Source organism: Acinonyx jubatus, chromosome B3, assembly GCF_027475565.1.
Source record: "Acinonyx jubatus isolate Ajub_Pintada_27869175 chromosome B3, VMU_Ajub_asm_v1.0, whole genome shotgun sequence".
Classification (NCBI taxonomy): domain Eukaryota; kingdom Metazoa; phylum Chordata; class Mammalia; order Carnivora; family Felidae; genus Acinonyx; species Acinonyx jubatus.
Genome location: NC_069386.1, coordinates 40,275,161 through 40,298,974, shown reverse-complemented (window position 1 = coordinate 40,298,974; position 23,814 = coordinate 40,275,161). Strand labels below are relative to the sequence as shown.

Here is a 23,814-nt window from a genome sequence, read left to right as displayed (position 1 = left end):
CCGGCAGTGACATCAGAAGGGACTGGGCTCCTTCTTCCTAAAATGATTCTCCTCCCTCACCCCCTCACTGACCTTGAGATCAAAGTGAGCAATTTTCTTGGCATGAAGGTAGTTCACACCGTCCAGGATCTGCTTGATGAAGCTGGTAGCCTCCTCCTCACTCAGCGACTCCTTCTGGGCCAGGAAGTCAAAGAGCTCTCCTCCCGACACTCTGCAAGACACCGGTGTGGGGTGGGGCCCAGGCCCAGTCAGACCTGTATGTCAGGGAGCCAGGCCAAAGGGGGCAGCTCCTGAACCTGACCCCCACCATCTGGACGTATGGCAGGATCCCCTCACCCGTCTCTGGGGCTTTGTCCAGCCAGCACCAGCGACTGCCTTTTCTTCTATTCGCTGTGTTCTTCCCTTTGGATCACAAGGGTATGAGCCACTCTTAGGGCGTTACCAGAAGGGCCTCTGGTTACCCTAGGTGTTACCTCTCCCCCACCACGAGTGAGGTAGCAGAGGACAGAAACAAGTACTGTGGGATGACAGAGAAGAACATATGCTGGGCCAGCAGCTGGACACCTAGGTTCCAGTCCAGCTCTGCCACTGACCTTGGACAACTCCTCTCCCCCTCTCCAGTCAGACCTCAGTTTCCCCATCTGCAGAATGAGCAGAAGAAGTAAGATGGCCCCTAAAGCCCCTTCTTGGATTTTATAAAAGATGGCCTCTTCAGAGTAAAAAATCTAGACATGGTCCCTAATTGAAACGTAAAGACCTATCTAAAAACCCAAAAGTGCTACTTTTGTCCTCACACTCCACACTCTTGCACCTTATGGTAGATATGGCAGGAATGGAGACCCACGGCGCAGAACAACCTCTCCTATAAATGCTAGTTTACAGTTTTAGCTGGATTAGAGATTTAGGGTTGCCAGATACAATACGGGATTTTTATTTGCTAAATCTGGCAACTCTACTGGGCTTGTCTGTTCTCTGACAGACGCTGGGGTATTCAGCCAGGATGTGCTTCTTGGGGGCTGGGTCAGAGCCAAGGGTCATCCCAGGGAAAAATGTCGGGGAGGGATCTGGGCCAGGGGGATCACCTGGAGACTTGTTCAAAATGCAGATCCCAGGTCCTACCACAGATCCTACCAAATCAGATTCTCTAGCCCCAAAGCTTTGGAACCCATATTTTTACAGTAACATAATATTAGTAATTAATATTCATTGACTACTTACTTACTCTGTGCATAATGTGTGCTTTATGCACATTATCTCATTTAACCATCATAATAACTTGTGAGCTAAATACTAGTATTTTCCTATTTCACAGTTGAAGGAACAGAGGCTCCGTGAGGTTAAGTGACTTGCCTAAGGTCATAGAGCTAGTAAGTGGCAGTCAGGATTCAAACCCAGGAAGAATGACTTTCAACCACTATATCATACTAAGTGTCCTCAGATGATGCTTATATGGCTAGAATGGCCTCTGTCCCACTTTGGGGAATCACTCACTCCCTGCCACCTAGTTCACCCTAAACGGCACCAAAATTTCCTTTTCTCCTTTCTTTAAAAATGCCCAGAAGCACCCATGGACACACTAATCAATCTCAGCATCCTGAAAAACAGAAAAACTGGACACAATGAGGTACAACAGTAAGTACACAGCAACACTTATGACACCTACATCTGCTTAAGCCTCTTGTTCAGTGCTACCCAACAGAACTTTCTACAGTGATGGAAATGCCCTCTATGAACACCGCCCAATATAGCAGCCACTAGTCACACGTGGCTACTGAGCATTTGAAATACGGCTAGTGCAACCAGGAACTGAACTTTAAATTTTATTTCATTTGAAGTCATTTTAATTCAAAAACTGAAATGGTGTGAAATATTTTCCCGTAAACACAGCTTTGTTGTTTTGGTAGGATTGTATTTCATGCTAACCACTGCACTGAGAATGAACTAAATGTGCTGTAAGTGTAAGATACACATTGGGTTTTGAAGATGGAATACGGAAAAAAGAATGTAAAATATCTCATTAATGATTTTTATATCAATTACATGTTAAAATGATAATATTTTGTACATATTGGATTGAATAAAAATATTAAAATTAATTCACCTATTTCTTCTCACTTCTTATTTAATGCAGCTACTAGAAAATCTAAAATTGAATATACGGTTCATATTATATTTCTATCAAACAGTGTCAATATAAAGGGTATCTCATTTAGATCTAACTATTAGTTTACAGGAAATACAAGACATAAAGGAGGAAGTTAACTAATGGCATGAGGCAGGAATAAGCCAAATCCAGACTGTGAGACAACCAATGGGACAAATGACCTAGTTTTTCCAACATTATTCTCTCTCCTTTTGCGTATGCTTGAAATCCACTATAAGTGAACAGGAAACTTCCGGGGGGAGACTCCATGATCTCCCTCAGCCGTGCTCCCACATAGACCATGATCACCTGGAAGTTCTTTCATAACAGATGAGAAAGCCAAGGCCCACAGGAGGCGAAGGAGCTACACAAGGTCTCCCAGTAAGGCAGCGTGCGGTCAAGGCCGCGTCCAGGCCCCAGCCACAGTCCAACACTGTCTTCTCAGACTAACATGTGACAGGAGATAAGCCGCCCTAACTCTCTCAGCAAGGTCTCTCAGGAGCTGGGGGTAATGGGAACGTCTACCTGCTCACCTTGTTCTGAAGAGCAAACAAGTTGGTGCATTAAGGAAGGCACTCAGCACAGTGACCAGCACCTGACTGTGTCCCATCAGCAGGGACTTCTGCCATGATGTTATTATTTGCTTATCAAGTATGGTTATGCGGGCTTAAGTGGTGGGAGAAGGTGCTGGGAATGCAGGGAGGCTTGGGTAGGGTCTGGACTCAGGGAGCAAGGGGATGAGACAGTTGTAACAGGCAGGCATCTCTCTGCAAAGGCACAGAGATGGGGGCAAGCGCAGGGCATGTATGTGGCAAGAAGTCCCTGTGCGCTGGCCGGCTTCGGAGATGAGCTGCAGACCTGCTGGCGTGCTGGTTCTGCCACTGACTACCAAGTCACTCTCCACCTCAGTCTTCTCTCATCTGTCAAATGGGGTTGAAAATATCTCCCGTTAGTAGACAGACAAATGCCAGAAGCCTCTGTTCCTGCTGGGGTGTGAGCTTCTCAAGGGCAGGAGCCATGAATCAGATCCTCATCCTCAGGGCTGGTGTCTACCACGTGACAGATGCTGAATAAATATTTAGAGAAAGTGGGGCGGGGTGGTGGTAAAGGGGTGAAGAGGGAATGAGGTGAGAAGGTGCAGGGGTGCATACTATCTGCTCGAGCCACAGTGCCCCTCTACTCAGTCAGCTGGGTGTGGCCTAAGGCATCTGCCTTGGTGTTGGCAGCGAGGCTTGTGCACTACTTTTCCATGTGTTTCATGGGTGAGGCCATCCTCTGCCCCACCCCTACCTGGGCAGGTGCTGGAACCTGAACCCCTCTCACCGGCTGAAGCAGAAACTCTGAGTCTGCTCTGCAGACCCAGGTCAAAGGGCCAGGACAGTGGTCCCAATCCTTCCCTAACACAGACCCAACCTTCCCCTTGGGGTGCGGCACGTGAGAGTCCCAGGGCTGAGCTTTTCTTCTTGCAAAACAGGAATGAGGAAAAATACCAGCCTCACTGCCCCCTGGGAGGGGGGAATCTCGCTGTAGAGTTGGACAAGTGCTATGAGACCCTCGATCAAGTCCCAGAAGTAAATAACACGCACCATACTGTCATGAGGCATAGCAGTGGCAGAAGGGTGCTTGGTTCCGAGCTGGCCACTGGAGCGATGCGCTTTCCCAAGCATTCTCTCACTTGAGACTCATATCCACCCTGAGGGTAGACGGAACTTCTGGCCTGACTTTTCAAATGAGGAAACTGAAGCCCCCAAGAGAGCAAGTGACTTGCCCAAGGTCGCACAGTAAGCCACAGAACCAGGAGTCACAGCCAGATCTTCTCAGCTCCAGTCCACTGTGTGTTCCTCTCGCCACATTGTCTCCACATTATAAAGTTTGAATGGGTGCAAAAAGGAAAGCTCAAGGCCACCCCAAGTACTGGGTAGGCCTCTGACATCCCTGTTGAGCTGCATTTGAGCCCTCATCACACATGTTACCTGTCTGCCTCTCTCCCCAGCTAGGTTATCTTTGCTTCCCCAGCACCTTGTGAAACAAAGACATTCAATAGAAGGTGGGTGGATAAAAGAACAAAGGGGGGAAAAAAAACATTAAAAATATCAACATGATATAGCATATTCTATAGCATATAAAAGTGAAGGCTCGGCATCTGCAAGAGACCTGTCCAGACCTGCTCAAATCCACAGGGCCCCTCTGAAACACAGGACCCAGCCTGGCCCTTGTTTTCTATACTTCTAGCCCCTGCTGGGTCCTATGAGGCTGTGGCCTCGGGCACACCCTACCCTTCCTACCTTAAATAGAATGCTACATAAGTGTAAAAGAATCTTATGATAACGTGGATGTGTCCTGTCACCTAACACCACTGATGTGAAGGCCCAGGCTGGGTGAAGACTTTAGGGGACAGTAATCAGCCATTTTGTTTGAAGGTGTGATCTGAGCAGGAGACTGGGTGAGACATGGTCTCCTTTGGATCCCAGCCACGGTGGCCCTTAGAATATTCCTCAGAGTCTTGGAATGGTGGAGGCTGATGAGCCCACAGGGATAAACGTCCAAGTCTGGACCTCAGGCTGCGGACACTCACATCAGTGCTCAGGCAGCTCTCCTCAAGGTTTTGTTCATTTTTCCTCTAACATAGTTTTTCCCAAGGGTTTCTCTTCCCCGGAGCCATTCCCCATCTCCTCCCAAATTTCTCTCCTCTCACATCCCAAACCTCTTCAGCTTAAAGATGAAAAGCAAAACCCAATAGTCTGGGTCTCTTCTCCTCTCCTCTCAGCATTCCCAGGATCAGTCCCCTTCCTGCTAAGCTGACCTTTGCCTCTTTCCTCCCCACAGGTTGGTCTGCTTGCTAGAAAACCTTTCCAGATGCTTTCTTGGATGTGTACTGAAATGATCTGTGTAGACAGTGATTTGGAAAGGATGCTGCCAGAGCCACTTGGGCGCAAGAAGGTGCACTCAAGTTAGGGCACTGGAAAGCACTGCTGACCCCGTGGGGTGATCTGCCAACCCATTCTCTGGTATGCAACCACACGGGTATCACTTTCCATTAGCAGGGAGCCCAGGAGGCTCCAGAGAGGTCAGGGGCCTGGATAAGAGGCCTGCCAACTCCCCCGCCCCCCTGGGGCTGACTTACATTTTCAGAGCAAGCTCCACATATGACATGAATTAATCTACCGAGATTTTGAAAATATTCTTTATGCCATACAAAAGTCAATTTATATGGCAAAACCAAATCCTTCCCATCCCTGCTTTCAACAGCCCTGACCAGAGGCAGCTATTGCTAAGGAGGTCATGGATGGAGTGATGACAGTTTAAAGGGACTTAAGTCAGGGCTGGGTATGTCTTCTGAGTACTGGTCACTTTAGCAGAAAGCAAAAGCAAGCCCTGCACCAGACAACAGTTGCTGAGAGGGACAATGGGATTGGGGTAAACCCATCCACAAAACCTGCAATTCCAACTGAACAAGGCGGGCACTGATAGTCATGTTTAAACACTGGGCAAACCCACTAACCTGTTAGGGCACCGTGAGGACCAGGCAGTCAAAGGCTGCTGATCAGCCCAACAGGGGTCACCAAATCCCAACACAAAAGCCCATGAAAACCCCTTCTCTCTTGGGAGGTCCTCCCTGGGACACCCTTGTCACACATTGTTCCAGCACCATTGCTAGCCTTAGCAATCCCCAGCACTCCATAGTCAGACACCCCAAGAGCAGTGAGACAGCTTCAAAGTAAAAGAGGTGATAGAGAAACTATGAATAGACAGAACTGAGCAAGCACAGCAGCTCAAGCAAGTCACACTGGGAGTACCAGTGCGACAGCTTGATGGTAGGGATGGTGACAACTCACTGGAAGAGGGCACATCACTGTTGCTGACCATGAGCCCTGCTGGGAGAAACAGGGACATCTCAAGAGCATCCCAGACCCCAACTCCTAGGGTTCTGCAAACCAGGAGAAGCAGGCAATTTCTCTAGCAATTAAAGAATAAAACACTTTAATCTTATAATTATAAAAATGACAACAACAAATCATTTGATAACTATAAAGGCAAATGAATAATGAATCCTGTTTTAGAACAAATGGCCCAGGGCTGACAAGGCTGCGGGCAAACTGGAAACCGCTCCTATATTGTACGTCCTACAAGTTAACTAATACCATCCCATGAAAGTGAGGATATCAAGAGCCCTCCAAATGTCAGCCTAGTCATCCCCTTCCTGGGGATTGATCTGAAAGGATTAATTCAAAAGAAAAGTGGGAAATTATGGGAAGGAAGTTGTTTTCTGGCACTGAAATTTGTAATGGTTAAAAGCTGGAAAATCAAAACGAAATGTCCAACGATAGGGATATACGAGTATGTAATTCAATGAAACATGATACAGTCAGTTAAAAGAAAAAAAAACTATTTGTGAAATTATGCTGAAGGGGAAAAGTAGAGCAAGAAATTGTGCAAGTACAATGATTGTATACAAATAGATAAAGGCCGAGAGGAACCACAGAAAAACATGAATAGCTATGTTTGGATGGTAGGATTGTAAATGCAATTTCTTTTCAGTTGCTGGAAAGTTTTTTTAAAGCAGTGGCCTAGCCTCCCCAGCGGGGGTAAGCTTGTCGCTCTCTGCTGGGAACACTGTGCCAACTGTTGACCCTTAGCCCTGCGGCATGCCACACCTTGGGCTGTCCACATGGCTGACCGCACCTGTGGGATGCCCCCAGGCTTGCTGAGTCAGGCAGCGGCATATGCCAACTAGTCCAAGTGGCTGAGAGGTCTATGGGAGAGACCAGAGGACGCTGGAGTGAAAGGAATAGCACGGGTGAGTCTATGCATTGAAACAGTGAGATGGATAATTTAAGCATCAATGCAAGAGTATGCAAATGCCCATCTGCTACATAAATCTATATCCTGGTAACGTCAGGGCTTAGTTCTCAAATTAGAATGACTTCAAATGTCAGGTGGTCCACCCAACTTGTGCGCAGGTTAAGGATGGCTGTCACATTTACAGATGGGAGCTGAAGCTCAGAGGAGTGAGGTGTCTTGCCCGAGGTCACAAAGTCAGGGATTTCTGAAACAAATGCTGCCACTCCTCTGCAACCAGCAGATGCATATATGCCCATGAGGCTCGGAACACTCTCAACACCAGGTCGTGTTGCTTGATTGCACACAGCCATTGTGACTTGTACAGTCCAACTCAAACTCTGTTGCCTGCCAAAGCTCTATCTCCCCATTCCATGGAGACACCTCCAGGAGGGACACAAGGTGGCCAATTCCTGGAGTCTTGGTATCATCAGACTATGACGTCTTGCCCAGTTAGGCCAGCATAATGCCATCTCACCTCATGCTCATAGCTGTCTGCACAAGCAGTGTGGACTCAAGTCCCTCCTCTTCCTGGCTCTAGGGTCTTATAAGAGACCTGGCCTCTCACAGTGTTCTTGTCTGTAAAATGGAGATAGTAAGAGCTTCCGTGTGATAAGATTTTTATGAAGATTAAATAAGATAACAGAAGTGCTCAATACAGTGAATACCAAGTAACTCCTCCGTGTTAGGAGGACACTTCCCTCAATAGTCTTTGTGAGGACTGAACAGGATGGCAAACAAGAAGCATCGACAAATGGTTGCCTTATACTAGGGCTCTCTAAATAATAGCTATTATTATGATAATGAAGGCATCAAACAGAACAAATGTGGGAATTTTTCCCAAGAAAGGGCTGGAGAAGGGTTTTGCAGAGCCTGAAGGATGTTTGTTCCTCTCCTCCTCATAGAGAAGACCCCTCCCGAACAGCCTCTCCTCCCCTCATACTACCTTCTTACACCGCTCCCTACCCCCCACCATCCTCCCACATGCTCCGCCAGGAAACGACCCAGGGGCCAGCCATTGCCTCCCTTTTATCCCCAGGGTCCCATGAAAGCCAGACCCAGACCCTACCCTTCTGTGCCTGATGCTCAGCAAACCCACCCACCTTTGGCCCAAGCTCAGAAGGAGGATGAGGGAGGCAGCAACCAACGAAAACCACCCACCATTGACTTCACCTTCTTTGGGCCAAGCTCATGAGGTCTGGTTGCCGCTGCCCTCTGGGACCTGTGTCTGAAGCACCCACCACCCTACCTGCCTCTGCTGCCCCCCATGGGTCCCAAACACCCACTCACAGCTCGAGGATGAGCACCACGTCGGTTCGGTTCTCAAAGACGTCATGCAGCGTGATGACGTTGGGGTGCAGCACCTGCCGCAGGATGCTCACCTCCCGCTCGATCTCCTCCCGGGACACGCCCCGCCGGCTGGCCCTGCTCTGCCGCTTTTTGATGAATTTGGCCGCGTACTCCAGCCCCGTGCTCTTCTCTCGGCACTTCTTCACAATGGCAAACTGGCCGCTGTGGGGACACAGACCAGCACAATCAGGGTGTAACTGTGTCCATCAAGGAAGTGACCAGTTGTCAGCCCCAGGCCACACTAATTCATTCCGCCAGAGTAGGACAAATTATATCACCAGCCTGCATCCTCCCCTGCCAGGTAACGAGCGGCTGAGAGGGGCCAGGTACTGGGCTTCCTTCTGTTCATATGAGTACTTTGCCTTTACTAGGAATGAATGCCAGTATTGTCATTCCCCGTGTACAGATGTGAGCACCGAGGCCCTGAACGGTTTCCTATTTGATCAGGATGACACAGCTTCATTGTTCTTAAGTCTCTATGAGAACTCAAGTCCAGTATCCGCTAGATAAAATCACAATGTCCAGAGGCTTATACTACATAATGTAAAGATTAGCAAGGAAAAACATAAATATTGGTATGGCCAAAATATTAATGGTAACAGTTATTGAATTTGAGTCTGTCTTACCTGGACACAAGTATAAGTTCATCCGTTTATAATTGTGATATCTCTATATTCTCATGTTTGTACCTTTGCCCCCAACCTCCGCCCAACAAATAAAATTTCAATGACCTGAGCAAAGCAAGTCCTCAGTAAGGAGACAGAGAAAATACGAGAGTGATACACTTAATGTAAAGACAAGGCCAGAGGATTTGCTGGCTGGGTTGGTGGGATCCTGGAGGAGGCGGGGGTCGGTGGAGGCAGCCTAACACTGTTAATAACCGTAAGGGGGAGTTGGTCACAGCGAGAGGGCTGATGGGACCATAGAATTGCAAAGTGTTAGAAAACTGAGGCACAGGAGAGGTCAGTGACAAGCGTGAGGTCATCACAGAGCTAATGGCCAGCTCAGGTGCCCAGCTCACTGTCCACAAAGCCACTAAGTAGTTATAGAAGTCAAGAATATGCTAAGTGCCCCTCAGGTTTGGGCCTAGAAATGCTTCATTCTGGAGACCAATACAGTAGCCATGGGATAGTGTCCATGCGAGTGGCAGGTGGCCCTGAGCCAGCTTCTCTGAGCGTTCCAAGGACAGCCCACTCCACAGGGGAGGGAAGCAGCCTTCTGTTCACCATCTCAGTTCAGGTGGTCAGGGTGGGTGGGCAGCTCTAAGGGCCTGGAGACGGCCCAGTGGTCACCCTTCCTGGCGTCTTCCTACTCCCCTTCTATCATTCCCACAAGTGCCCCCACGTTTGCTCACAATACCCACTGCTAAGACAGAACTCAGAAAGTTTGCAGGTTCAGCTTAATGGCTTAACAAGCGATGCCATACTCCACACTTAAGATGTACTCTCTTTGCGGCTCTGGGGTAAAAGAGTTACACACGATGAAATTCTCGGGATATTTGCCTCAACCTCAGAAAATAGCATCACATCTGAACCACTCCATTCCTAGAATAATCCTCAGTGAGACAGTCTTCAAAATAAACCTAAGTGACAAAAAAAAAAAAAAGTCAAGTAGAGCAAGCAAGGAATAGATATGCCAACACTTAAATAGCATTCTATGGCAACCACCTTAGAGACATCACCAGATACATATTCCTGTATGTCTCCATCCCCTCATCCTTCATTCACTTAAGTGCTGCCTGAGTGTCTGGTCTGTGCCAGGTCCTGTGCGGGGCAAGGACCAAAGGCACAGATAACAGGTACAGAGGGAGCTCTGGGGAAGGAGGGGCCCTGGGGCCTGGGCTAGGCTGGACAAGGATGGCTTTGTGGAACCAAATTTATATTCCATTGTCTACTAACTCTAAAGCTTCAGGGGTGCCTGGGTGGCTTGGTTGGTTAAGCATCTGACTTCAGCTCAGGTCATGATCTCATGGTTCGTGAGTTGGAGCCCTGTGTCAGGCTCTGTGCTAACAGCTCAGAGCCTGGAGCCTGCTTTGGATTCTGTGTCTCCCTCTCTCTCTCTGCCCCACCCCTGCTGTGCTTTGTTTCTCCGTGTCTCTCAAAAATGAATAAATGTTAAAAAAAATTTTTAAATAAAGTTTCAGCTATTTATGCCCCAAATATTGGCTCCTAGTTGTCTACACACAGGAGCTGACACAAGCGGAGTGAAGCCAGGCCTCCCAAAGCCAGAGTGAACACATTCAGGGAGATCTCTAACACTGGTCGCTTGGAGCTACTATGGGCCTCAGGGACATTGGGTCCCTTAGCGGGAGCCAGGAAACATCTGACAAAACTCCCAGTCCCAGGCAACTGTGAGTCTCCGTGTCAAGATGGCCATGCTTTTCTTTTCTCTGACATCTTAGGGACCTGGCATCAGCAGTTTTGAGGGCAGACAGGGCTTACTCTTTCCAGCTGACTGATGGGGAAACCAAAGCTTAAGGATTTTAAGCATTTTTGTTTAAGCCTACAGAGCACAGACGTGGAGGTGCAAGGTTTTTATAAAGCAGAGCAAAATATTTCAGTCACCTTGAGATAGCCCCCTCGCTTTGTCTTAAGAGGGAAATAGAGGCATTTTTCTGTATCACATGACTTAAAAATTCCTCAAACTCTCAAAAATGCAAATGAGTGTTTGTGAGAGAGAGCAGCTGTGGCAATGAGAGGTGACCGGGGGTCAGTCCTAATATGCAGGCAACTTCCTCACACCAAAAGGAGGTATTTTGAGAGCCAAATACCAAGCAGCACCCCTCATCTCCCCCTCTCTTCCTGGGGGAGGGATCCTCCACTCAACCTGCCCTGGGGAGCCCAAGGAGAGCTAAGGCCACCTATGGGTTTTCCCCTCTTGCTGGGCCACTACGGAGAAGAGGGGAGAATATGCTCCACTAAGGCCAGCCTCTTGGCTGCCAGGCTTTGGGCAGCAAAAGCAGCCTTCTGGGGCAGACAGGCCTGGACTCAGGAAACTTGTGCTGTCCCCTGGGGAGAGTGGCTCTCTGCTCTGAGCGTCAGTTTCCTCATCTGTTAAATGGGAATCATGACTCCCTACCAGGGAATCATGATGACTGGAAATACCTGCGATGTTGGCCCACAGTCAGCTTAAAAAATGATAGCTAGTATAACTGTTACTAGTGTATTGCTCACATGAAGGCCAAGCAAGAGGCACCCCAGAAGTCACTGATTTAAATGGTGTGCAATATGCGGCCAGGGAATCAGTACCATTTTGAAAGTCCTTCTGATGAGTCTAGTGCATAACCTGATACAGGAATATCTTTGTTCTAAGCAGTTAACCAACTCTTTTAATCCTTGGAGCAACTGTCTGTAAACTGGTATCACCCAGGGAATTTATATCCCAGTCTCCTGGATCTGGGCTGCATCCTGGGAACTGAGATCTTTAAAAACTTCCCAGGTGACTGATGTGCAGCCGGGGCTGAGAAACACCGCCTGACAACAGTCCTCTGATCATCTCCCTTTGACAGATAAAGATACTATACTGCTGTTACTCATTTTATTCCTTGTCCTTTTATCACCCTCTCCCTTAGTTCTTTGATTTGACATTCGAGGGAAGGAGTAAGGGGGAGAAGGGAAGGGTCGTCTCTCCCACCAGGAGTCTTTTGCTTGATGGGTCAGCTCCAAACCAAGACAGAAGATTACCCTAGGCTTTGGGGGTAACAGGAATGGAAGTTTACATTCAGACACACCCTGGTCGCAAATGCAAAAATCAGAGCTGAGGTAAAAAAAAAAAAACAAAATAAAATCAGAGCTGAGGTGACTCTGTATTATGCCTGGTAATGGGCAGGTAAAAGCAGTGATGGTGATGGGCCTTCATCTGCCCATTAGGATGTTCCAAAGATAGGAGTTCAGGCCCCACAGTGCAGAAGTTGCCCAACTTGGCTATGGGGGCAAGAGGTAGGCAGCGAGGAGCTCTCTAGGTTAGGACAGAGACCCCAGGGTGTTATCCAGAGAGGGAAGAGAGGGAAGGCACCCAATCTCTAACGAAAATCATTATCAACACTAAGTCAGAAGTTATGGGAATGATAAACATGGGGTACATATGCACAAAGCATGCATATTCCAGTTCCCCTCCCTTCATACCTAACCCATGGTCTAATGCAGCAAAGGGCTGGCAGTCAGGAGGCCTAATTCCTGGTCCTGCCATCAAAGCCTCATGGGTTGGGACAAGGAACTGCCTTCTCAGTTTGTGTTTCTCCACCTGTCCCCTGAAGTCTCACCTCAGAAGGCTTCTGTCAGAAAGCTCTAAAAAGCCCACAGCAAACTGAACAGAGGTAAAGGCCTTCCCTTCATTCTCCATGTGGGTTCCAGTCAAAGCCCTGCCCTGACCCTGGGCAGCCTGTTCAACTCCTTGGGCCTCAGTTTCCTCCTTTGTCAAGTGGGGGTGAGAAAACCTAGACTGGTCACGTCACAGGGGAAATCACAAATAATGCCTGAGAAAGGGCTTTACTATCCAGCCCTGTAGAAAGGCAGGAGGCATGGGCGGGGCGGGGGAGGGGGGTTCAGTGCTGAAGGCTGGCATGTGAAGTCACGTGGCCTGGTTTAGTAAGGGACAGTCAATCCTCCAGACACACACTACCTTCTGTGCTTATGCCAGCACACTCTTCTGCAATTAAGTCAGGAACACACCCCTCTTCCCAGGCAGAGGGCTCAGCTCCTCACTCATTCAGCACCCCCTGAGGATGAAGCAGGCTGCATCACGAGTGAGACAGATGGGCCTCATTTCAGAACACAGCAGGACCCAGGGTGATGCCCCACAAGGGTGTCCTAGTGTCTACCCAGGAATCAGATGAAAAGGCGTAAACCCAGAACAGTTTCTCAGTGCCAAAAACAATGTTACATCTCCAACACTAGCTCCTCAACTTCACGGAAGAACCTGGCTCAATCACCCCCAAATTCTTTGCTGCCAAAGAATAACCCGAGCAAGACCCAGATCTCACACTGTTTAGCTTTTGTATAGCAATGTAGATACTACAACACTTATACCCAGCTTTTCTCTTTATAAACTAATCTTACATTCATTCTTTTAATATTTGCAGGTATCATTCTTAGTTCCATTTCACAGAAAAGAAAGCGGAGGCTTAGGGAGGTTAAGTGACCTGGTAGTTGGGCCCGGTAGCCAGCCCTGATAGCAGGTCTAGGACATGAAATCCCGCCTACTGACTCTAGCTTCATTAGTGTACCAAGCAGTGAGGAGAGGGGCCCACCCCAGAAGAGAGGAATATTTTATCACTGATATTATTCAGAATTGCATGAGCACATGAAAATAGAAAGCAGACTTATTTTTATTTTATTTTATTGTTGGTTTTAATTTTCAAAAGACAATGCACCCATCATGGCTTGCATCAAGGAGACCACATCCACAGCCCATCCACCCCTACCTGCCATGGTAAGCTGCGGCCAGTCTGACTTGCTCTGGCAATCACGAGGGGTGGGCTGCTAAAGGCGTTTTGTAAGGTCTAGGAATAGAGTGGACTTAACTCACTTCCTTTCTCAGACAACTTTTTTTTTAATTTTTAAAATATTTATTTATTTTGAGAGAGAGAGAGAGAGAGAGAGAGTGCATGTGCGCATGAGTAGGGGAGGGGCAGAGAGAGAGGGAGAGAAAGAGAGAGAATCCCAAGCAGGCTCCCTGCTGCCAGCGCAGAGCCTGACATGGGGCTTGAACTCATGAACCATGAGATCATGACCTGAGCCAAAACCAAGAGTCAGACACTTAAACAACCGAGCTACCCAAGCACCCCTTTCTCAGTCAACTTTAAAGTGTCCATGAATTCAGTAACCTGCCTCGAAGTCACCAGTTTATCAAGGTAGAGATGAGGCAGAGCTGCACAGAATGCAAACCCAGGTGTGAGATGCCACTGAGGGGAGTGGTGGCAAACGTGCAGTGTTCCGAGTCATAGGGTTGCGGAGACCAGGTTCTTCCTCCTGCTTCCCCCAAGTGGTCATTACAGTTCCTCTTCCCACACTGCAGAACAATAAGCCATGATTCTTCTGGAATTACCCTGCAAGTTTCAGGGCTACAGGGCAGGGATAATGCTTAGATGCTTCCAATCAAGGCCACCCCAAGTGCAGCCTAACAGGTTGGGGAATGGGCTCGTCAGCTAACATGTCTCAAAGGCACGGGCAGGAGCAGTTCAAATCTGTAGTCTGCAAGAACCAGATCAGCCTGATCCCAGAGGACTCACACCCCGATCTCATGGCAACAGCCTGTCTGGGGATGGTGTCACAAAGCCCCCTCCTCACTCCTCTGCCTAGCCAGCCTTGACTGTGGGACCTTTGTGGTTGACTCTGCCTCTTATCTCCCATCCATTACCAAAACATCCAGCCCCTAGTCAGGCCACTCCCAATTCCCATGAACAAGAGCCTTCTCCTCATTGCCTTAGCAATCAACCTGTTTCTTATCTCCTATACCCTAGTCCAAGATTAAGGGTCAAAAGACCCAGGTTCTGTTTCCAGTTCTACCTTCAGCAAATCACATTCCTTGTGTGTAATACAGACATAAGAATATCCCAATCTCACAGGACTGTGATGAGAATGAAATGTGAAAGCACTATGTGAACTAGAACTTTTCCATGGATGTTAATTATTTTTTCTTTCCATCCACTAGATTGCCACATCCACATCCTGGTCCCCATTTTCCAATCCCAGCACATTCTTGAACCTGATTCAGCCCCAATGAATTGCCTCCTCAGATCCCAGCTTAAAAATAAATAGTGCTGCAGGACACCTGGGTGGCTCAGTCATTAAGCATCCAAGTCTTGGTTTTGGCTCAGGTCATGATCTCGAGGTTCGTGATTTTGAGCCCCGCATTGGGCTCTGCTCTGACAGTGCAGAGCCTGCTTGGGATTCTCTCTCTCCCTCTTTCTCTGCTCCTCCCTGCTCACTATCTCTCTCTCTCAAAATAAATAAATAAATAAACAAACAAACAAACAAACATTTAAAAAAAGAAGAAGAAGATAGTGCTGGGGAGGGCCATGGCAGATGAAAAGTGGGGTCCCAGGGGATGCCAGGATCCAGGAAGGCAGATGATACTTGGGACACAGTTACTCAAGGGCAGGGCAAGGAACCAATTTTCCAGGAAGCCAAAATAAGGTGAAGAAGTATAAAGTCACCAGAAATCGCAGGTATCAGGTCAGAATTCCAGGACAGAGAGATAAGGGTAATGAGCAAAAATTTACCAAAAGCCAGGTGGGCAGCACATCGGGAACTAGGTGGGCAAGCAAGGAGTGTGAGACCCACAGGAGGAACATCCAAGCCAGCTGGAGGTGAGTGGAGACTCTGGAGCAGGTAGAAACATCAGCACAAGACCTACAGACACAAGAGTTCCTGGAGCCATCTAAATGGTCTTTTCTTGGGGCACCTGGGTGGCTCAGTCGGTTAAGTGGCTATCTTTGGCTCAGGTCATGATCTCGAGGTCCGTAGGTCCGAACCCTGCCTCGGGCTCTGTGCTGATAGCTCAGAGCTGACAGCTTCGGATTCTGTGTCTCCCTCTCTCTCTGCCCCTCCCCTGCTGGTGCTCCGTCTCTCTCTGTCTCTCAAAAATAAAAAAAAACGTTAACAAAAAAATTTAAGTGGACTTTTCTCCCAGCTAGTGAGCCAAGCAGTCTGTCCAATGAATCCGTTTCTCCTCTCTGACCATGTTGTGAATGCCTTGACAGCCTCCTGACATACGTTTCTAAATTTGTTGGAGGTGTGGAACCCCATCTCCAATAAATCTTGCACAGAATACGTGCCATATGTAAAAAAGATAAAAAGCAGTGCTTCTTTTGGGGGAGAGGCACTCAGAACCCACCAACTCAGAGCCTACCCCCTGTGGCTTAACGAGCTCTGTGGAACCCTGAGAGCTCCACAAAGCACAATTTGGGAAGCACACTGTACAATGTGGCCACATGCTCTTTGATGATCTCCAAACAGTTCCAAACTGTACATGGAAAAGGGGGGGGGGGGGCGTGGATAGAAAACACTGATATTTCTCAAAATTATTATCTAGTCTTTCAAGAAGTCACTCCAACCAAACCAAGCTCAGGGTCAGCAGTAAGGAATACATAGAATCAGGAACCACAAGTCTCCAGGAGCTGAACCGTGACCTACAAATGGCCTCTGTCCACAGAGTCAGAGGCGTATGCTCATGCTGGCCTATGACAGCTGCATTCACAGGTTAGCTCATTTGATACGCTGCCCCTGCAGACAAACTTCCTTCCTCTGACCTTTTTTTTTTTTTTTTTTTTTTTTTGTCAGAAAAAAACTCCTAAAGCACAGAAAGGAAGGAATTGTTGAGCACAGCCAAGTCAGGCTGAGGTATGATTACTTTTTGGAATCTATTTTGAGGTATAAGCACATTTTGATAGCTGTTGTCAAATGAACATGAGCCCATAAGTTCAACACCTGAAAGAAGTCTGGCCTAATTTAAGCTGCACCTGGCTACATAGAGAAAGGTTTTCACTGAAAATACAGCTCAGTGTTCTCTGGTTATTCTCTTAGTCTAGAGTCTAGGTTCTAGACACTGACATGATGTAGGTTATACACAATATAGCGTTGGGCTTGGAGCCTACCGCCCACTCACCTCCCTATCTCCCCACCCACCTTCCTGCATCCACCGAACTGTCCATTCACCTATCCATCCATTCACTAATTCATTCCTCCACCCCCCCTTTATTGATCAGTGTCCGAAGGGCTATAAGCATGACACATCCCACAACTTGAAAGGCTTATAGTCAGCTGGGGAAATGAGACACATACTAATAGAAAAAGAAATATGACATGGGTGTGTAAAAGACACCTGCCTCAGGGTCAAGTGAGGGAGCAAACAGTAATGCTGCAGCAAGTCAGAACAGAGAAGGAGTACCAGCTGACAGGGGTCGGTGGAAGCCTTATAGAGCAGGTAGAATTTGACCAAACCTGGCAGAAAAAGCTGGATTCAGGCAGGCAAAGGGAAACAGCTCACCAAAGCCAAAGCAGAGAGCGATATACGAATGCTTTATTCTGTGGATGCCCCAAGTCATCACCTCTCTACCTCACTTCCTCCCCCTCAAGTGGCCACTTCCTGAGGAAATATATCAGGAAGCTACACTTGCCCCTTCCTCTCCTCTCTGTGGGGGTGGAGGGTAGGAGAGAGCAAGTGGTCAGCCGACAAAGATGTTCAGTTGGGGTGGGGCCCCTTCTCACCCCCTGGCTCCTGACAATCAGATATACATTTGATTAGTGAAAGAACTTCAACGGAACAGGTCAGCTAGATCAATCTTAGAAATGTCAGCCAGTTGGCCTTCACAGCCTAGCAAAGCCCAGGAGGCTGGACCATAACAGATGAGACCTAAAACATGAGCTCGTGGCACAGAGCAGAAAAGGGACTGAAAAGGAAGACAGAAAAATCCAAGATGGCTGAGGTTCTGCTATTACTATGGGGGTACAGGGCCATCCTCAGGAAATGATGACGTGAGCAGTTTATCTTCTCTAACCCCTCCCTCCCAACTTGCCAGACCCCTCCCCCCAGTGCAGAGTTCTGTGCCCAGCCTGTCTCCCGTGAACTTTCACCTCCCTGTGGTCCATATCCCTCTGGGATCCTTTCCATAACCCACATAAAGTGACAAAGGATTCCAAAGGGTTAACCTGACCGCATTCCAAAGAAACGTATTCACATTTTCACAGCATCCTTGACCAAGAGAGGCTTTAAGGTGGCAAGTCTATGGCCATATTGGGCAAGTGGAGAAATTCCTTGGAGATAAAAAGGTCTTTCCACTTTCTTAAAATTCACACCAAATAGGGGGCTCGGTGGAGGACTATGTGTGTCTGTGTATGTGAATGTGGGTGTGTGAACAAATAATAACCAATTATTTCTTGTCGGTGCTCTTCTGTACCCTGAATCTTAATGTCCTGGGAATTCTTGTTGCAACTTCTTCACTGATATACTCAGTTCTTAGCTGTCTAGGGTGGATGCGCTCTGCTTCTCAGAATTTCTGTTCATTTTTTATCCCAAGTTTGTTTGCTTCCTTGCCGTTACTTGACAACATCCCAGATCACATCTCCCAAACACTCAGGGCTATAAATGTGGGCAGAGCACGAGGGTAGGAGTCCTGACTCTGTCACCAACTTCCAAGTCCCCTTCTCTGTGGAGGCCTTAGTTTTCTCATTTGAAAAATTAAGAGTTGGACCAGATGTCTTTTTCACCTCCCTACCTCCCTCCTAGCTTGCCCTCTTAGGATTCTCTGATGCAGGCCAATATGTCACATGGATCTATCAGTTTGAAACATATAGGGTGATTTCTGGGTTTCCCACTGCACAGACCCCAGCCATGGTTCAGGCTCCTGAGGTTTAGCAGTCACATGTTAACCAATTAAATTTCCAAAGAAAGAGGATTAGGGCTCCAGGCAAGCAAAGCAGATCTCAGGCACTCTCAGCAAGTGCCCCTATACCATCTTCACAACCAGCAAAATGCTGAACACACCAAGGACCAAAAGTATTTCTACAGCAAATGATCTGGGCATTCACCTTACCCTTCACCACTAACCACCCGTAAGAGCCTGGAGAGTAACAACTCTCATAGACCCTGCTCAGCATTGAGCACAAAGCAGGTAGGCAGTCAATGCTTGGAGAAAGGAAGATTTAAACAGAGGCAGCAGGCAGTGGGGTAAAGGGTATCATCCCTTACTTATTGGCAGATTCACTTAAAAAAACAACATGTTCCTGATATTTTTTTTTATTACAAAAGCAGCATGTTCATTATCTAAAAGAAAGAAAACACAGAAAAGCACAAAGAGGAAGCTAAAAACTGTCCTTAATCACACATTCCTGAGATAACCATCCTTGTCATTTGGTGTCTGCTCTCTTGGATTTGTTTCAGAGCATAGTGTAAAGTCTTTTCTATTTGTTATTTTTTTTTAATGTAACGGGGATGCCACCATAAGTACTATTTTGGAACCTGCTTTTTTTACACGCTCCACTTAATAATATATCTACTTCAAATTTTCCTACATAACTAACAATTCTTTTACTACTTGATTTTAAATGGCTATATGGTATCCCATTGTACAGATAACCCATGGTTGTTATAGCAAATTCTTAACTTTGGACATTTATATTACTTCCAATTTTTAATATAATTAATAACACTGTTATAAATACCCTTACATATAAATCTTTCTATATGTCCCTTGATTTTCTTTCCTCAAGATAAATGGCAGGAAATAGAATCCTTAGCCAAAAGTGATGTACAATTTTGAGGTGTTTTTCATGCTTCACGAATTATCCTCCAGAAATACTGTCCTGTTAATACTCCTGACTGCCATAAATATTGTTAGCTCCTGCATTTCCCACCCCATACACATCTCAACATACGCTGGCTCATCACTGTTTTTCAGCTTTACCATTTTGATACTTGAAAGGTGATACCTCATTGTTGTTCTAACTTGAATTAAGTTAATTAACTTGTAGAAAAAGGGTAATTGTAATTGATTACTAGTGAGAATGAACATCTTTTCCGATGTTTATGGGTAATTTGAATTGCATACTCGTATATGCTCTGCTAATTCTTCTAATGGGGCATTTGCCTTATTCTTAAGTGTTCATGAAAGCTCTTTACATATTTGTGATATTAACCATTCGTCATGTATGTTGCAAATATTTTCCCCAACTGATTGTATTGTCTACAGAGGAGCTTCAGGTCTTCTCAGCATCAGATGGTGTCAACCAGTTTTTCCCCCTTTACCTTTCTCTTCTCCTGCCTGACACTTCAATCCCCCAGATGATGTGCTTTAGGGACACTGTGAAGGGAAGTGCCTTGTGCCTTGGGGTGGAACTCTTGACTTGGCTGCTCACCTGGGCACTCAATTCAGGCCCAGGGGAACCACTGCCTTCTCTATCCCCCACACTTGGTCCTTTCCTCAAGGTCCCCTCACTTTTCCTCCTGGCAATGTCCCTCCTCCTGGCTGATTGCGGGAAGGGACGGCATCTGAAGGTGAGCGTGTCCTGCTGTAGGCCCCCTGCATGCGCCACAGCTGCACTTGTGACCAGCACAAGAGACCCCTTGAGGGATGCAAAGCACCTCTCCTGTCCCCAAATTATCCACTATATTGTTTAGTGCCCTTTGTAACAGGATTCACAGAACGGCTTTCTTTCAGAAATCAGCACCATGAAGATGTCCGTCCACCCTGAAAAACTGACACCCTTCCGTGTTTCAGATAATGAAAATGACATTATCTTACTTCCTTTTCGTTATCTTGGTGGTCAGTAACAACAACTATGGTGGCCTGGACCTTGGGGGTATTGCCTTCCTCCTTCTCACCAGTGGTACTCAAACTCAGGGGTGTATCAGAAGCATCTGGGGAGCTTGTTTAAAATGCCAAATGCCTCACCACAGATTTGATAACGCATAATCTTTGGAGGGCATGTGGCTTTTGATCTTCTGCCTTTATTTTCCAGTTGCGTCTATGTGCCTCTTATTCTGTGTTGCCTCAAATCCTTAACACACACGAACAGGAAGAACTATAAGTGGTTCTGTGTTGCCATCACGGTAGCACAGAGACAGTGAGCTGCGGAGCACCACCACAAAGCCAGAACTTGGCCCATTTCACAGATGGCTAAAAGGAGCCCCAAAACCACTAAAGGTCCAAGGCGGGACCACCCAAACACTTGCAGTCGATCCCAATAGCCAAGTTTGGCAATCTCAGAGCAGAAGGTATTTCCCATAGGAATAAAATAGTGACACCTCCATCCCCCTCCTGTCCCCAACTCACAGGTGGCCCATCCCCACATCCCCTCCCTCAAAGGGATTTGACTTTGATCCACACCCAGTCTCCCACAAGCCTGAAGGTGGGGTGGGGTGAGAGGAACAGGTCCAAGTCCTCTTGGAAGCAGATTTCCCTCCAAACCGTCCTCCTACCCAGCCCTGTCTCCCCAGCAGAAGCCAGAAACTGTTGGGCAAGTGGCTCAGAGTTGGGGCTTTGCCACCTCTTCTGTCATCACCATCCCCAATTAGCAGCTACTAGGCGTCCTCAGCGCTGCCACTCCTTCTCAATTCCTCTAACTCTGCTGCTCTAAGTCATTACAGCATTTGGCATGCCCGGCACGTTGCCTTTGAGCCTAATTGTCAGAATGCAGGAAAGGTACGTGTCACGTCCAATGTGATTTATTTTTTCCTCTATCTACCCAACTTGCAATCTAGAATAGACCCTGGCCCATGGCCTCTTCCCTCTAGAAACCCACCTACCAGACCTCCCTCACTAGCTGCCTCAGTGTGGCCTTGTGCTTGCACACGTGACCCACACCGGAGACACAGAAGGGCAGAGGTTCACCAGCAATGCTCTGAGGCCACAGGGGGACTCTGATCTGGGAAGGACCCCAGGATAATCCCAACCCAGTTCCATCACTAGCTGGCTCTGGAAACGTTGGTGAGTTTCTTAGGTTTTCTGTGCCTCAGTCTCCTCCTCATCAGTATGATGAGGAGGACAACGACTCACAGGCTGTGATGAAGATTAGATACACTGGTAGACCTGAGTGAGGGCTCAGAACAGCATGTGCCGTATGGTAAATAAATAAATAAGATTTTAGTTTCAGCTCTCTGGGCTTCAGTTTCCTTGCCTGTAGAGTGGAAATAATACACTTAATTTGTAGGATTGTTGGGAAATTTTAATTAGAGAAATATGAGAATACTTAGCACAGAGCCTGGCATATCTTTCTTGCCCAGTGAATGGTTTCTGAATGGTGAAGGGTGAATAAATCAGATAATGACTGCCATGGTTTGGAGCACACGTTTTCACCTATGGCTGCGGGCTGCCCTTTCAGTATCTCAGAAAATCACCTTCACCCTTAGTGCCAACAGAGCAGTCACTGGCACCCATATGGGCCCCACACGGGCCCCAGCCTGGCCAGACAGGCACATTCTTGCCTTATCTTGAGAGCTGCTGGCAGGTCCCAGCTTTCCCTCCAGAGCAGAATGAGAAGCCAGGCTGTGTTTCAACACGTCAGGGCCCAGAACAACCAGGGGACAGACTGTCTCCCTTGGGTCTCCGCCACTGCACATTTCTTGCAGGTCAGGGACTCTGCAGGATCCCCTGCCATGTCCTGGCAAGGTTCATTTACACACAGAGAAGGTGTGTGGGTGCCTAGGTACCTGGGTCTCTGTTGGGTGGGCCCACGCCAGAGCAGACCCTGGGGGAATTGCCAGGAATCCCAGGCAGGAGGGCTGAAATTGCCATGACCAGGACAACAGGTGCCCTCTGGGTACACAACTCAGCATTCATCACAGTTCTTTCTGCCCTGGGCTATTCTGATTGTCTACTTGCCTGAATCCCACCCACCATGCCTTCCTCCCCTCCTTCGGGGCTGTTAACTCCTAAAAGGCAGGGACAGTGCCATCTTGCTCACTGTTGTGCTCTTGGCATTTATCTGTGCTCAGTGCATGTGAGTTGAATAAGTGAGTTTTGAGTGTAGGCACTGGGGACACACAGATGAACAAGACATAGATCCTCATTCATCTACGAACCATCAAGCATTTGAAGAAGGCATGCTCACAAATCTCTTTTCTAAGCATTCTGTGTGTCTCCCCTCCCATGTTCTTTGAGGGCAGAGCTGTTTGTGGGAATTTCTCTTTACCTCCAGGACATCTAACCTCACAAAGGGTACACAGTAAGAGCCACTTTGACACAGACAACACTCAGCTCAGAAGCACTGCATGTACATTCTGCTGTAAACCCACCCAGCCCCTCTCTGTTCTGTAAGGAATTTTCTCATGATCCCAGTGGCGAGTAAGATGCAAGGTATTTTGGTCAAAACTCCCCCTCCTCTCTAGCCCAGGAATTATCTGACCAAGCTGGGGCTGGGAGTCAGGACGATCCATAGGCTAGGTGTCAGACCCAAGCCTTTCCAGGGCACAGTAGGGGAGTGGGAGGAACAGTTCTGCCCCCACAACTGCCAATAGCTGCTTCTCACAGAATTGCAGGGTCAAACCACAGGGGAGAGGAAGGACCCTTTTCACAGTTGATGAAATACTCAGCTTGTCCAAGGTCATGGAGTGATTCACAGCAGAGCAGCCTGAGACCCTATTCTGTGTCTTTGGTTTGTTTTTTTTTTTTAAGTCTATTTATTTATTTTGAGAGAGAGTGCAGGATAGGGGCAGAGAGAGTGAGAGAGAGAATCCCAAGCAGGCTCTGCACTGTCAGTACAGAGCCCAATGTAGGGTTCGAACTCATGAACTGCGAGATCATGACCTAAGCAGAAGGTGGACACTTAGCTGACCAAGCCACTCAGGCCCCCCTACTCTGTGTCTTTCTATGTGGGAAGGATTTCCAAACTTTTTCTAGGAGCAGAGCTCCTTTTCTGCTTTTGGTTATTTCTGTCTTAAATATACATGACCGTGGCTAAATAAAAATGAAATTGTACAGAAGGCCTTAGAGTAGAGTCACACACACACACACACACACACACACACACACACACACACACAGG

The 23,814-nt window shown here is 47.6% G+C and overlaps 1 protein-coding gene across 8 annotated transcripts in view; it reads right to left on the bottom strand.

Moving 5' to 3' along the window:
* Window positions 1-23,814, bottom strand: part of DAPK2 (death associated protein kinase 2) — a 118,956-nt gene that overhangs the window by 45,602 nt on the left and 49,540 nt on the right. For 7 of the 8 annotated variants that reach the window (XM_027067479.2, XM_027067478.2, XM_053223900.1 and 4 more), the window contains exons 3-4: window positions 8,273-8,494; window positions 73-211 (exon numbers count right to left, since the gene is read on the bottom strand). In XM_027067479.2, coding sequence (XP_026923280.1) covers window positions 73-211; window positions 8,273-8,494 — 361 coding nt within the window. Of the gene's footprint in view, window positions 1-72; window positions 212-8,272; window positions 8,495-23,814 lie in introns of those variants that run through there. The other variant, XM_053223902.1, reaches the window with a different exon arrangement.